Source organism: Petaurus breviceps, unplaced genomic scaffold (assembly GCF_028583685.1).
Source record: "Petaurus breviceps papuanus isolate PSGF00001 unplaced genomic scaffold, PetGlider_PUasm1.0 176, whole genome shotgun sequence".
Lineage (NCBI taxonomy): Eukaryota > Metazoa > Chordata > Mammalia > Diprotodontia > Petauridae > Petaurus > Petaurus breviceps.
In genome coordinates, this window is record NW_027185771.1 from 15,595,847 (window position 1) to 15,611,456 (window position 15,610).

General features: G+C 51.5%; 1 protein-coding gene across 2 annotated transcripts in view; it reads left to right on the forward strand.

The window, feature by feature from the left end:
- SLC12A4 (solute carrier family 12 member 4) overlaps window positions 1–15,610 on the forward strand; it is a 60,699-nt gene that overhangs the window by 42,793 nt on the left and 2,296 nt on the right. The window contains exons 9-22 of one of the 2 annotated variants that reach the window (XM_069085696.1): window positions 2,700–2,864; window positions 2,971–3,069; window positions 4,246–4,303; window positions 7,618–7,792; window positions 9,362–9,480; window positions 10,264–10,362; window positions 10,898–11,017; window positions 11,286–11,390; window positions 11,832–12,000; window positions 12,602–12,797; window positions 13,350–13,519; window positions 13,590–13,721; window positions 13,817–13,924; window positions 14,525–14,709. In XM_069085696.1, the coding sequence (XP_068941797.1) occupies window positions 2,700–2,864; window positions 2,971–3,069; window positions 4,246–4,303; window positions 7,618–7,792; window positions 9,362–9,480; window positions 10,264–10,362; window positions 10,898–11,017; window positions 11,286–11,390; window positions 11,832–12,000; window positions 12,602–12,797; window positions 13,350–13,519; window positions 13,590–13,721; window positions 13,817–13,924; window positions 14,525–14,709 (1,900 nt within the window). The remainder of the gene's footprint in view (window positions 1–2,699; window positions 2,865–2,970; window positions 3,070–4,245; window positions 4,304–7,617; window positions 7,793–9,361; window positions 9,481–10,263; window positions 10,363–10,897; window positions 11,018–11,285; window positions 11,391–11,831; window positions 12,001–12,601; window positions 12,798–13,349; window positions 13,520–13,589; window positions 13,722–13,816; window positions 13,925–14,524; window positions 14,710–15,610) is intronic. The other variant, XM_069085698.1, reaches the window with a different exon arrangement.

Consider the following 15,610-nt stretch of genomic DNA (forward strand, 5'->3'; position numbering starts at 1 on the left):
CCACCCCACCCACCCCAGAATCGCCACCTGCCAGAGCGGGGCAGCTCTGGCCTGGCCTTCTGAGCTGACCAACGTGGAGTCACTCTGATGCACAAAGCACATTTCCAGGCATCCCCAGAGGCTGACTCCTTTCTCTCCAGCATCCCCAGGAGAAGAGGAAATGCTTCAGAGTCACTGGCTGTTTTTTCCTTTCAGAGAGTCAAGCCCAGCTGATGCTGGCCTGAGAAGTTCCCACCAGAGCCCATAATAGGCCTCTGTTTGGGAAGCTGGCAGCGGCTCAGAGTTCTCCTACTGAACCCTGGCATGCGCACGCCTCATGTAGCTGAGCTGCCAGTTCTGGGGGTGCCTCATGGGACACTTGGGACCAGCTAGCCCTTGCCTGGTGGGCTTGATTCAGAGGTGGGAGGACCCCATAGTGTCCCAGTTCTCCTGGAAGAAGGTGAAAACCTTGACCTAGAGACTGACCTGGAACCTCTTGAAAGTGCAAGCTTCTTGAGGGCAGGCATGTCTTAATTCCTGGCATAGTTCCTGGCAACAGTTGGACAGATGTTTGTCGATTGACTGACTGATGGATTGATTGGAGCTGGCGCTTCTGTCCTGGATGAGGCTGCCAAGTGCCTCCCCCAGTTCTGCGGCTCTGGATTAATGTTTCCAAATGCTATTGACCCAAAGAGGCCTGTGATTTCCAAACAGCCTGCAGAGCCAGGCCATCAAATAGGCCAGCAGTTCAAGTCAGTTTTTAATAAGGACTTGCTGTGTGCATGGTTTGGTGTTCAGGGCTGAGGATATGAGAATGAAAAATGATGCAGTTCTTGTCCTCAAGTCTTCCCCTTCACCCCCAGCGGAGAGGAGATGAGCTATGGACACAAATGGGGGGGGGTCACAGGAGAGCCCTAGGCCAGGCCCCCAAATTGTGGGATTTCAGCAGTGGGGGATGAGGAGATCTGCCAGGCCTGGGGAAGCCCGAGGCAGAAGAGGGCCCTGCAAGCCTGGGGCTGGCTAGCTAGCTGTGCCGTTCAGTCTGCTCAGGTATGATGCTGGGGGGTCTCCATCCTTAGGTGGCTTGCGGGAGAACCCCAGCCTCAGCAATGCATGCTTTGTGTCTGTGTGGCCAGCCCCGTCCTGTGCAGCTGGTGGGCCTGGGCTTCCTGCAGAGATGAAACAGCCCTGCTCTGGGTGCTTGGGCCTTCACTGCTCCTTCCCCAGACATCCATGGGGCACCTTCTGTTTGGGAGCTATCAAGAGAGATAAAGCACGGTCCCTTTGCCTCAAGAAGTTACAGTGAATGGAGCTGAGGGCTCTAGAGAAGAGGAAGTATGGTGGGCCAAAGTGTCGAAGGCCAGCTCTGACTGTATCTGACACAAATGTGATTACATCAAGAAATCAATCAGTCTCTTGACTGCCATCCCAATAGTCAGATTAAGTACCTTTTCTAAGTGGTTTTTTTTTCCCACTTTTTGGAGGGCAATTGGGGTTGAGTGACTTGCCCAAGGTCACACAGCTAGTTTTATGTGTTAAGTGTCTGAGTCTGGATTTGAACTCAGGTCCTCCTGATTCTAGGGCTGGTGCTCTGCTCACTGCACCACCTAGCCGCCCCAAGTGGTTTTTTTTTTTAATATATAATTCCCTTATTATTCTGTAAAAGGTAACTATACAGAACAAAACTTTCCTTTTTTTAAACTGTTACAGTCCATGTGTATTATCATTTACATGTAAATTTACATATACGTATTTACATATAAATATTATATGAATCATACATTATATACAAATTACATATAAATACTAAAAACATTACATTCCATGACTGATCACAATGAAGCCAGAGTGATAACACATTAGGTCTGTGGGGGTCCAAAGTAAACCTAGCTGTCATACAAGAAAGGGTAGCAGAGGGGGTTTCCGTGTGCCTTCTCAGAACTGTGCGTGGTTTACTCATCTGTAAAATGGCGGTGTAATTTATTGTGAGGAAGACTCCGGTAAGCACTGGGTACTCTAGAAATGTGAGTTGTTTAAGCCCAAAATGTTGTGGAGAAGTAGCCCCTGCCCTCTAGGAGAACCTGGTACTCCTTGTACCAAGAGAGCTGGTGTTGAGTACACAGAGCACTGGGCCAGGAGTCAGGAAGACCCGAGTTCTGATCTAGCCTCAGACACTTCCTAGCTGTGTGACCCTGAGAAGGTCACTTAACCTCATCTGCAAAGTGGGGAGGATATAGTGCCTCCCTCCAGGTTGTGGCGAGGCTCTGAGGAGGGCATGCTAGCCACAGCTAAGCATGTGCCTGGCTTCTTCCCAGGGGCCAGGTACAAAGATGGTCACAGATAGTGCAGGGTTTGTAGATGAGAAAGCTTAGGGGAGGAGGAGGAGGAGGAGGTCATAGGATTGTGGTCTGCAGGGGAGGAGCCCCCTCATCTTCCAGATCAGAGAAGGGAAGGGACCTGCCCTTGGTGCCATGGGTAGTAACTGTCTGACGGGGGATTTGAATCCACGTCCTTCAGCCCCACTGTGGCCTCTTCCTTTGGTGATGGAGACCAGAGGGCATGGGGACCGGGGCCAGGAGGTGAGCCCAGGTGCCTGGGCCCTGTCTCGCCAGGCGATGCACCCAGGCAGATGTGGGGTGCTTGGGTGTGCACTCTCCTCCATGCCTGGGTTTGCCTGCCCGGCCCCGCCTCGGGCTGATGCCGCTCTTTCCCCACACAAGATAACCTGTGGAGCAGCTACCTGGAGAAGGGCGACATCCTGGAGAAGCCAGGGATGCCCTCAGTCGATGTTCCCGGCCAGAAGGGCAGCCTGCCCCTCTACGTCTTTGCGGACATTGCCACGTCCTTCACGGTGCTGGTGGGGATCTTCTTCCCCTCCGTGACAGGTGAGGCCCCAGGGGACCCTCCCTCCTCCATCCAGGATCTAAGACCCCTGAGGGGCTCCTGGCACCCCAACCCCCCCAGGGAGAAAAAGCTCTTTGGTTTTTGTAGGCATCATGGCTGGGTCCAACCGCTCCGGAGACCTCAAGGACGCCCAGAAATCCATCCCGGTGGGGACCATCCTGGCCATCGTCACCACCTCTGTAGTGTGTATCCTTTCCAATGCTGTGCCCAGGCCTGGGTCTCCCAGCCCTGCCCTGATACGCTGCCCTTCAGCGCCACCTGCTGGCAACCCAACAGACCCCTCGAAGGCGGAAATCCTCCATTGTCAGGCAGCTGGCCGACTGGGCAGGGGAGGGCAGCCGGCCCCCTCCATGCTGGCTGCTTTCTCCCAGGGCTCTCGTGTCCTGTGCACGAGGGCTCAATGTGCTTTTCTCAAGCTCCGGCCACCAGAGGCCTCCTGTTTGGGCCCAGTCTATGGGTGGCCTCTTGGTCATTGCCACTGACTATTTCTTGACTGGATTGTGTCTCTCTAACACTATTATAAAGCAATAGGGAGCAAATGGGAGCCTTTTTACAAGTAGAAAAGCAGACCAGACCACAGAGAACTCTTTTGGCTCAGGATCCAGTGCACCCAAGAACACACATGACTACAGAAGGGACTCCCTGTTCAGTGGCCCCTGCTGGTAAAACAGCTTGGTGGAAAGTAGCTCTCACGCCACTCCCGCCATAATAAGCCCCAGATGCACATACTGGGCATCCTAAGTGTACAAAGAGACCAGGAGGAGGGACCTTCTACAGTATGATTACAGGGAGAGAGGAGATCACAAGAGACAAAATAAGCAGTTTCAGTTATGTAAATAAATCTTTTGCCCAGTTCCCCTGTGACATGCACACAGACACTGGTCACTCACATACACGAATAGATCTTGTGGTGTCTCGTACACACACGCCCCATGCCGTTGTACACCGACCACAGATGTCTGTCCACTCCATCACACACACACACCACCCTCCCCTGCCTGCCCCAGTCATTCCCACTGCCAGACACATGCTCCTCATGTTCAAGACCTGTCGCTAATCTCTTTCTCTCGTACACATCCCCTCCTCTGCTCTCCTGCCCTATTTCCCACCTTGTCCTTGCTCTGCTCCCACTCTCTAATCCCAGTCCCCTGACCCGCAGAGGTGATGCCCTTGCAGTCCCCTTGGATGAAGAATCCTGGATATACTGAGTTACAGAAGGCCCCTGGGAGGGGGTAGCTCTCAGGCTGGCTTCTTCATTTGGCATGGGAGGTGCTCAGGGCTCCCCGACCAGCTGTTCCTGCCGGGGCCCTGGCAACTTGCAGCTAAAGAACCACTGACGATTTCTTTGACTGTCTTCCCCAGACTTCAGCAGTGTGGTGCTGTTTGGAGCCTGCATTGAGGGGGTCGTCCTCAGAGATAAGTGAGTGGTTTGCAATTTATTTTCTGCTTTCAAAAACGTTCTTTTTTATTATTAATTATGTACCATAATTATCATTTCAGCTGGGGGTGGGGAGCCTCCCCCCAGATTGACCTCTTCTTTGTGACAGAGAAAAACAGTGAAACGATTCATTGAGTCCAGGTGGCGTAGGCTCAGTGGCCATGTCTACAATGTGCTGCTTCCAAGTTCCCCATCTCTGGCATGAGGAGGGGGATGTTTGTTCTCCGGGAACCTTACTGCTTTTCTCAGTTGCTCAGAGTGTAGCTTTGGGGTCCAGTCTTTGCCTCAGAGAGATACTCTGATTTTGATGTCCTTTGCAGCTGCTAGCCGTCCTTTCCTGTGTGTGTCCTCCCCTTGGGGGAGAGGTTGCCCTGGGCAGGCCGGTAGAACCCCCAGGCTTCTCCAGGACAGCTTGGAACACCAGGAAGGCGAAGGCAGAAAAGGGAGGTGTTAGGAGTATCTGAGGGGAACAGAAGGAAGACAGGCCCTGGGCAAATGAGCTGGGAGTACCTGGGTTCAGCCAAACTTGACAGATCTTGGCCCAGACATTTCTCTGCCCTCCTGCCCTCTGTGGGGATGGCTACGCTCAGCTCCAAGGCCCCCACAGGCCTTTCCCCTGTCTCCCCCACGTGCCAGAGAGAGCTTGACCTCTGGGTTGCATTCACACACACACACACACACACATAAGCGCCTGAATACTTATATGTACATATACATGTGTGTATACATTCGTGTGTGTGTTTGTATGTGTCTCCTGACTTTCAGTACCAGAAAACTGATTGCCTCTTCGACTTCTCAAATTGTATGTCCCATAGACACCTCAAAACTCAGCACATCCCAAACAGAGCTCATTATCTTTACTCCAAAATACTTTCTTCCAAAACTTCCCAGCTGTATTTTTTTTACTGGAATATCTTTAGTCACAGTCGACAGTAACAATATTGAAAACATTTGTTTCTCTATATACATTTTGTAGTCATTAACTGAATGGTTTCCATGCCTTTTTACACAATTTTTCATCTCTTTATAGGGAGCTAATTACTCCCACCCTATCCTTAAACTTGATGCAGTTAATCCCACCTCTTTAGTTTACAGTAGAAAATTGTACTAAATTACAAATAATCATCATCGGTGTTTAGCCATATAATAATGTATTGGCGAGTTGTTGAGTCGTCTTTCAGTCATATCCGACTCTTGGTGACCCCATTTGGGGTTTTCTTGGCAAAGATACTGGAGTGGTTTGCTATTTCCTTCTCCAGCTTGTTTTACAGATAAGGAAATTGAGGCAGACTGGGTGAAGTGACTTGCCCAGGGTCACACAGCTAGCTTGAGGCAGGATTTGAACTCAGGAAAATGAGTCTTCCAGACTCCAGGCCTGACGCTGTATGCGCTATGGCGCCACCTAGCCCTCTTGGCAAGTATTGAGTTTCCGATTAGGTTCCCAAAACAGGGAAGGTGTCCTCCTGGACTCCTCACACTTACCCCTCAATCCAGTCTTCACAAATCTTGTAATTTCTGCTTTCACAACATCTCTTGTATACATCCCCTTCTCTCCACTCCACTCACTGCCCTAGTTCAGGCCTTCAAATTCATGTGAATGAAGCGGCCTTCTAATCAGTCTCCCAGCCTCCAGTCTCCCCACTCCAGTCCACCTATACCCACACATTTGCCAAAAGAAATTTCATAAAGCCCCGACTGGGCCAGTTGCCTATCTCCTCATTCAGCTCCAGCGTGACCCAGCCCTTTTCCATCCTTTCGCATCATCTTATACTTTACTCCCCTCCATGAACACTATGATTTAGCTTTCCCGGCCTATATTGGCAGTTCCTTGAACACAATACCCCATCTTCCATCTTTCCCCATACCTGGAATTCTCCATCCCCTCACCTCCACTTTTTTTTAATTTAATAGTATTTTATTTTACCCAATTACATGTAGTTTCCAACATTCCCTTTAGTAAGACTTTGAGTTGCACATTTTTTCTCCCCCCTTCCCAAGATGGCAAACAGTCTGACATAGGCTATACATGTATGATCATATTAAATATGTTTCCATATTAGTCATGTTGTGAAAGAAGAATCGGAACAGGAGGGGAAAACCACAAGAAAGGAAAAAAAAAGAAAATAATATGCTTTGATCCTCATTCAGACGCCATAGTTCTTTCTCTGGATGTGGGATAGCATTTTCCATCTTTTAGAATTATCTTAGATCATTGTATTACTGAGAAGTGTTAAGTCTATCATGGTTGGTCACCCTGCAATGTGGCTGTTACTGTGTTCAGTCTCCTGGTTCTGCTCACTTCACTCAGCATCAATTCAAGTAAGTCTTTCCAGGTTTTTCTGAAACCTTCCTGCTCATCATTTCTTATAGCACAATCTATGAAGAAGGGAAGAATTTATGAGCAAAAGAAAGAGAAAACTTTATGAAATGTAAAATGGATAATTTTGATTACATTAGATTAAGTTTTTGCACAAACAAAGCCAATGCAACCAAGATTAGAAGGAAATTAGAAAGGCGGGAAACAATTTTTACTGCCAGGGTCTCTGGCATTTCTAAACTATAAAGAGAACTGAGTCAAATTGTTAAGAATACAAGTCATTCCCCAGTTGATAAATGATCAAAGGATATGAACAAGTAGTTTTCAGATGAAGAAATTAAAGCTATCTATAGTCATATGAAAAAATGCTCTAAATCATTATTGATTAGAGAAATGCAAATTAAAACAACTCTGAGGTGCCATATCACACCTATCGGATTGGCTAACATGGCAAAACAGGAAAATGATGAATGTTGAAAAAGATGTGGTGAAATTGGAACACTAATGCATTGTTGGTGGAGTTGATGAGCTGGTGGACGTTAGAAAAACCTGGAAAGACCTCCACTTTTTAATTTCCTAGCGTTCCTTCAGGACCCAGCTCAGATCCCAGGTAGTCTGTCTGAGTACCTTGTGTCTACGCTGTGTGTCCCTTTACTTACCTAGTTATTTGCATGTTGTCCCCCTGTCAGCGTGTAAGCTCCTCGAGGGCAGGGGCTGTTTTTACCTATCTTTGTATTCCCAGTGCTTGGCCCGATGCCTGGCATGTAACGTAAATGCTGGTTGATGTGATTGGAGTTACTTGACCTTCCAGGGCCTACTGGGGGCACTGGGTTTCCTCGCTGGCTTCCCTTTTGGATAAATAATGGGATATGAGCATACCTGCAGCTAGAATTTTTTCTTCAGGGGAGTAGGAAGAGGGGCAGCCTTTGAAGCCCCCGTCAGTGCTGAGGAGCTCACAGTTCTGTTTTCTCTCCCACAGATATGGTGACGGTGTGAATAAGAACTTAGTGGTGGGCACGCTGTCCTGGCCCTCACCATGGGTCATCGTCATTGGCTCCTTCTTCTCCACATGCGGTGCTGGCCTGCAGAGCCTTACGGGGGCTCCCCGCCTGCTGCAAGCCATCGCCAAGGACAACATCATCCCTTTCCTGAGGGTTTGTTCCCCTCCCTGACCGATGCAGTCTTGGGAGGGACCTTAGATGTCTTTGAGTCCAATCCCCTATTTACAAATGAGGAAACTGAGATGCAGAGAACTTAAGTCCCTGGCCAGTGGTCATAAGGTGACTGAGCTGGGGTCGGAACCCTGGTCCTCTGACTCCAGATACAGCAGCACCCTCAGTGACACACGAGGCCATTCGCTCTTTGGGGCTGTCTTGTCCAATCTCCCACCTACTTCTAGGGATAACAGCATCCCTAACAAATGGCCAGTGCCTCTTTGCTGGGACAGACTCAGTGATGGGGAGCTTACTTCTCTGTGTTAGTGTTCCCATTTTATAGATGGGAAAGTTGGTGAGTTGGCTAGGGTCACCCAAGCAGCTTCCCACAGACCTGGGATCAGAACCCAGGTTTTCTGACCCCTGACTCTTCTCCCCGCTGTTCCACAGCCCCAACCCCACCCCCAGCTGATGGCCCTCATTGCCTGGCTCACGTACTCAGACCTGGCCAAAAGGACCAAAAGACTCTGCCCCACTTCTCCAGGGCAGAACAGCCCCTCCAAGGGCAAAGGAGATGCCAGGATCCTTCCTGGCCAGGAGGCCCATTTAATTTGTCCTGCCTGGCACCTGCTTGCAAGGCTCTGACCCAGAAAAGGGAACGTGCAGTAAATGGAATTAGGAACACAGCACAGATTGAGACGGGCAGCCAGGAAGCACAGTGTATAGAGTGCTGGCCTTGGAGTCAGGAAGACCTGAGTTCAAATCTGGTCTCAGACACCTACTGGCTGTGTGACCCTGGGCTAGTCCCCTCACCCTGTTTGCCTCAGTTTCCTCATCTGTCAAATGAGCTGGAGAAGGAAATGGCAAACCGCTCCAGTGTCTCTACCAAGAAAACCCCAAATTGGGGTCACTAAGACTTTGTGGACATGACTGAAACAAGTCTGTAACAACAGCAGATTGAGGCACTGGTGTTAGTGTGATGAGGCCCTGTTTGAGAAGCTTATTCCCCTTAGGGAAGTCCAGGAGTGAATGTGGGTATGTTGGAGAGGGTCATCTAGGGATGGCCTAGGACAGGGGTTCTTAACCCAGGAGAGATTTCAGGGAGTCCATAAACTTGGACGGGGAGAAAATCGCACCTTTGTTTTCACTAATCTCTGATTGCAATTTGACATTTCTTTCAATTATTTAAAAAATTCTTCTAAGAAGGGATCCATGAGAGTCACCAGATTGCCAAAGGGGGCCATGGCACAAAAAGATGGAGAACCCCTGGTCTGGGACTTGGCTGGGCCTGGCTGATATCCCAGGTTCTTGGGGCCCGTTCCAGATGAGCCTCCACTCCCCTCCCAGGCTTATTGTGTTGTGGGGCTGTTTGTATTTGAAGGGGAGGGGCTCCCCAGGGTCAAAGTTGTATGAAGACCTGTCCTCCCATCCAGAGTGGGGAGCTGGATCCAAGATCCAAGTGCTAAAGTCACCAAACCAGCAGTGGCTGTTTGGGGAAAGGAGAGGGGGAAGCCTGGGACCCTAGGGCTGGGGACACCTTCCGCTCCAGCCTCTTTCTGGCTTTTTCAGGTGTTCGGCCACGGGAAAGCAAATGGGGAACCAACTTGGGCTCTTCTTCTGACGGCCTTCATTGCCGAGCTGGGGATCCTCATTGCTTCTCTCGACATGGTGGCTCCTATCCTGTCCATGTAAGCAAGAGTCTGTGCACGTCTGTCCTCCCTGCCGTTTGGAAGCCCCCTTTCCTCCTCCACATAAATCCTTCCCAGCTCAGCCATAGAAAGAGCTGAGGAAGCCCGTGTGTGCTAGGGCTGGTGACACAGCGTCTTACAGCTTCTCTGCTGTTGGCCTCCAGAGTTGGACAACTGTTAAAATAGTACTTATAAAAGAACAGCCAGAGACGCTGGGCCATTTCCAAATATCCATCCTGTGCTTTTTCCTTTTTCCATTTCAATGTTGTTTTTAAAAGCTGGGATCTGGGATAAGCTTGGAAGTCTCCAACAGAGCAGTCTGTATGGGGAAGCGGTTTGTAAAAGTGTCCCTGGTTGCCGAGGCAACTCTTGTATACAAATCTCATTATTTTATTATTTTTTTTTAATAAGACCCAGCTAAGGAAATAAAAAAAACTTTGAGGCCCAGGTCACATTCTTCCCCTTCCACTTGCCCTTCCCCTTTCCCCCCTTTCCCTTGTCCTTGCCCTTCTCCTTTCCCTGTTCCCTCTCTCTTGCCCCCTTTCCTTTCTCCCCCTCCACTTTCCCCCTTCCTCCTCCCCTTTCCCTCCTTGTCCTTTCTTTTTCCTTCATTTCCTTCCTTCTTTTCTCTTCCCCCCTTTTCTTCCTTTCCGTCACAATTCCTGTCCAAGAATGTTGGCTCCAAGGGTCAGGGTCATTTTGGGTCTTGGGTGCTGGGAGAAGGGGAAGTTTCTGGGCTGCACAAGGAGGGTCATGGACTCTGAGGCTCTCCCAACTTCACAGGTTTTTCCTCATGTGTTACTTGTTTGTCAACCTGGCCTGTGCAGTGCAGACGCTTCTGAGGACCCCCAACTGGCGGCCCCGTTTTAAATATTACCACTGGTAAGTTGACCCTAGCTTTATGGGAAATGACATCTCAAGAAAAAGAATGATAAAAACGGGAAGCTGTTGTATCCCTGACCTGCCCCAGTCCTGCTATCTAGCCCTGCCTGGGCCTCCTGCCCAAGAAAGGGGCCGACTCGGGACAGCAGGCCTGCCAGCTGATCCCAGGACCCTCAGCACCAGGGAATGAGGGGCGAGTGCTTCTGACTGTCCTCCCCTCTGGGACACAAATTCATGGGGGCATTATTGGCCCATAAAACTGCCGAGTGAAGAAAGTAAAACAGTAGTGAGAAGCCCTCCTCCCCACTTGTCTTTATCTGAATAGACATTGTGTGTGTGTATATATACATATATACACACACACACACACACATATGTATGTATATTGTGTGTGTGTGTGTGCGTGCACAATATCTCCCTATCTCCCTTGATACACTGAAAGCTCACTGAGGCTGGGACTGTTTGCTTCTAGCCCCATGCCTAGTCCGTAGTAAGTACCTAATCAATGCTCCCTGCCTGGCTGGCTTTGTTTCAGGGCCCTGTCCTTCTTAGGGATGAGTATCTGTCTTGCCCTCATGTTCATTTCTTCCTGGTACTATGCCCTGGTGGCCATGCTGATTGCGGGCATGATTTACAAGTACATTGAATATCAGGGGTGAGTAAGGCTTTGGGGGGCTGCTGATTCTGTCATAGGACTGCAGACAGGCTGGGTCAGGGGGTGAGAAGGCGGCAGGGAGGGATGGGGGCCTTGAGGGGCTCGGCTCTTTTGCTAGGAATGCTTGGGCAGGGGCTTCTCGTGGTGGTGGATGAGCCTGGGGAGATGTTGGTGGCTTCAGGTCAGCCCCATTTGGAAGGCAATGTGTCCTTCAGGGACCCAGAGAGGGGAAAGGACTGGGCCCTACTGTTGATTCTCCTCTATGCAGAGCCGAGAAGGAATGGGGCGATGGCATCCGGGGCCTCTCCCTGAGTGCTGCCCGCTATGCGCTCCTTCGCCTGGAGGAGGGGCCGCCACACACCAAGAACTGGAGGTGAGTCCCGGGCCATTCCATCCCCCTCCCCCATCAGGACTCCCCTCTAGTTCTCAACCAGCATCCTTCCAGCCATCCCCAGCCCCACTGGAAAGCCTGATGAACAGAACCAGTTTAATGTTGGAGGAGAGAGAAGATATCCTGGGAGATGGGGCCGGCTCAGGGTGGGTTAGGAAGCCTGGAGCAGGCCTCTGTGGGTGGGGGGGTGTCTGGTGACATGTGCTAGGGCATCAGACCTGGCCTAAATGGAAGGGATTTATGGGCATAAGAATATTGTTAGCAGGAGCCAGCTGGGTGAACAAGTGGGGGGGAAGGGGTGGTAAATAAGGGAGAGGACAGGAAAGGGAAGGCCTAAGTGCATACTCCACCAAGGCCCAGATGCTGCTAACCAGGGGCCTTTGCCCCTTCCTCCCCTCCACTCCCCCTCCCCTTCCCACCCAGGCCTCAGCTGTTAGTGCTTCTGAAGCTGGACGAAGACCTTCATGTGAAGTACCCCCGCCTGCTCACTTTTGCCTCCCAACTCAAGGCTGGCAAAGGCCTGACCATTATTGGCTCTGTGATCCAAGGCAACTTTTTGGAAAGCTATGGGGAAGCCCAGGCCGCTGAGCAGGTACTGGTTTCAGGGGGACTTTCTTTGGTACTTCCTCTCATAGGGCCCAAGAATCAGGATCTGGGGAACCCAACTCCAACCCCTCAGCCAGGGTTGCTGGGCCGGGCCCATAGCAGGCCCTCCAGAGGAGCAGAACCACAGTCCAGAGTGGCTTTTCCTGCTGTCTACACCAAAAAGTTCAGAGCCCCAGGCCAGACTCCTGCCTGGAGATTTAGAAGTGAATTTGTTTCCTCCTCCATGTTTGGCTCTTTCCTTGGCTCAGTTGGGAGCATACCTGAACACATGTCTATAAAGGTCCAGGCTGTGTTCTCAGGGAGTCCAGGAGCCATGTTCAGCCAGTCCACAAACACTGAGCACTTAGACTATGCTCAGGGCTGGAAACACAAAGAAGTCAGGACCTTACATTCTAACATGTAAATATGCAGGTGTGTACAGGAGATGTACAGACTAGGTGGCAGGATCCAAGGACAACACAGTGGGTGGGCTCTGGGTGACCCCCCCCCCCAGGACCCCCTGAGGAGAGCTCACACATTGCTGATAGAAAATCCCCCAACTCGCTATGGCCCTTCTGACCCATTTGACCATGACCTATTGTTTTCAGACAATTAAGAACATGATTGAGATTGAGAAGGTGAAGGGCTTCTGCCAGGTGGTGGTAACAAGTAAAGTGAGAGAAGGCTTGGCCCACCTCATCCAGTCCTGTGGCCTGGGGGGCATGAAACACAACTCCGTGGTGCTGGGATGGCCTTATGGCTGGAGGCAGAGTGAAGACCCCCGGGCCTGGAAAACCTTCATAGGTATGTCCCCCACACAGGTCAGCTTCCATCACATGGGGGCTTCCTAAACCGACGCCCCTGCACTGTTGGGATTGGTGGGAACATATGGGTAGCTGATAAAACCCAGTAGCTTCGGGTCTCCTGCAGGCTTGGCCTTAGGAAATAGAAGCGTAGGTAAGTTACCTGCATGTTATCATTTGAGAGGCACCTGGCAAGCTTTGTGCCCAGGTCCCGTCTCCCACTTCCCTATTCGATAGGCATCCCGTTGGATGTTGAAGAAGCTGTGCCTTACACTTGGGTCAGAATGAGTGCCATGGGATTATAGAGGATAGGTACGAGTCAGTAGGAAGAAGGAGCAGGCTACAAGAGAGGATATGGGAGAACCGTAAAGAGAGATTTTTCCCACCCTATTCTCCAGTGCCAGGCTTTCCTAGAGGCCTAAGAAGCCACGTCTCTGGCCAAGTGTGGTTCTGTCTACAGCTGGGAGGGGGTGCTTGCAAAGGAAGCTCCTTTGGCTAAGACTGGAGGCACCGGGCCCTGCCCTGCGTCACCTGGCATGTCTTTGTCTTGTAGACACTGTGCGCTGTACCACGGCTGCCCACCTGGCGCTGCTGGTGCCCAAGAACGTCTCCTTCTACCCCAGCAACCATGAGCGCTACAACGAAGGCAACATCGATGTCTGGTGGATCGTCCACGACGGCGGCATGCTCATGCTGCTGCCCTTCCTTCTGAAGCAGCACAAGGTGCCCGGCCCCCAGGGACGTGGGAGGGCCCTGAGTCAGCCCAGCTGCTAACCCCAGCCCGCTCCCCTAGGTCTGGCGCAAGTGCCGCATGAGGATCTTCACCGTGGCCCAGATGGATGACAACAGCATCCAGATGAAGAAGGACCTGGCCACTTTCCTGTATCACTTGCGCATTGAAGCAGAGGTGGAAGTCGTGGAGATGGTAAGAGCCACACACCTGCCCCGTGGCTGCCATGGTCGCCATGCCACGGCCGCCACCATAGGCCCACAGCCACCTGCACTCTGCTCTCCCCCCAGCACAACAGCGACATCTCCGCATACACCTACGAGCGGACGCTGATGATGGAACAGAGGTCGCAGATGCTCAGACAGATGAGGCTGACCAAGACTGAGAGGGAAAGGGAGGTAGGAAGCCTCCAGGTGGCCTCCAGGGTGGGGCTTCCCTGCAGGGGGAGGGTAGCAGGGGCTCCTCTCTCCTCTGCTGCTTTGGAATGAGGTTCCAGGGGCCTCCATAGGAATCCTTTGGGTCAGGTCAAGGCCAGGCCAAGCCCAGAACTGACCCGTTGGCCTGCTTAACCCAGTGTTTAGCCTCCTCCAGGCTTTAGAGGCATAGGAGAGAGAATGCTGGAGCTGGAGTGAGGGCAGACCTGGGTAAAGGTGTGCCTTCCTCTCTAAGCCTCCGTGTTCTGTCCTATAGAGTGGGATAACGTGAGGAAAACGCTATGGTTTGCAAACCTGAAAGCACTGTAGAGATGGGAGTTATTATCATGAGGGACCAAGGGTCTGGGGTCTGGCCTGCAGAACTCACCTAGCCTCCTGCTCCTTTGAGCTCCCTCTTTTATATCTGAGCAGGCTCCTGGGGGGATTTTCCTCACCAGACAAATGGTGGATGATTGAGCTAGAAGCTTGAGAGCCAGAGCCCTCCCTGCCAGACCCTATTCTCTGCTTCCTTGTCCGGTCCCATCCACACCCTTCCTGGGTGCCTGGATCTGTGTGCTCCCCCAGGCACAGCTGGTCAAGGATCGGCACTCCATAATCCGACTCGAGAGCCTGTACTCAGATGAAGAGGATGAGAGGGAAGCCAGGCCTGAGAAGGTGCAGATGACCTGGACCAGGGACAAGCACGAAGCCGAGAAGAGAAACCGGGGCAACACCCTAGAAAACTTCCGAGAGCTGATCAGCATCAAACCGTGAGTGCAGGATACAGAGCTGTGAAGGTGCAGCCCCACCCCAAAGCCTTCCCCACACACGCACACACAGCACACGTATACACGCACACGCACGTTCAGTCTGGCTGGCATACACAGTGTGCACAGCTGGTGCCCTGTGAGAGCAGTCACCTGGTACCATAGCTGGCCTAGGGCTGAAGCTGCGAAGGCACTGCTCCCATCTTGCTGGTTTGCCCAGCAAGGATCCCAGGATTGCTGGTCCTACACAGGAGACTGCATGTTGGATGGGGGGTGGGCGGTATATTGGGGGTGTTCAGGGAAGGTGTATGGAGAAGAGAGTGGGAGGAGGGTGTGTAGGTGAATGTGGGGAGGCAGGGGGAAGGCCCGTGGTATAAGCACGTTCATTCATTTCTTTATTTAAAGTGCCTGGTACATGTAGAACACTGTGCTGGGCAAAGGGAAGGTACAGAGTTTAAATAAGACTCCCCGTCATGGGGGGATTACGACACAAACACAGCATTTACATGGTTAGTGGATTAGAGAGGTGCAGGCAGAATTCCCTGCAGTCTTGGAGGGAAGGTCATGACTAACAGGGTGTAACAAGCAAGGTCCCATGGACGGTGTTTGAGTCCTTGCATATCTTTGTACTGTGTGTATGCAGGGGAAAGGAGGGGGCATGTAGAGACTGGAGGTCGTGGGGGGGAGCAGAGAGGAGGGGATGGCTATGGCATATGAGAGTGTGGAGGCCTGTGTCTAGTGGGAAATGTGTAAGGGCAGAGGAGCAGTGTAGGTCTGCATCAGATAAGCTGGAGAAGGCCCAGCTGAGGGCAGCCAGGACAGCAAAGGAACTTAAGTCCACAGGGCATAAAGGTGGGTCCAAGGAGCTAGTCTGGAGAAAAGAGAAAGAAGTAATGGGGACACA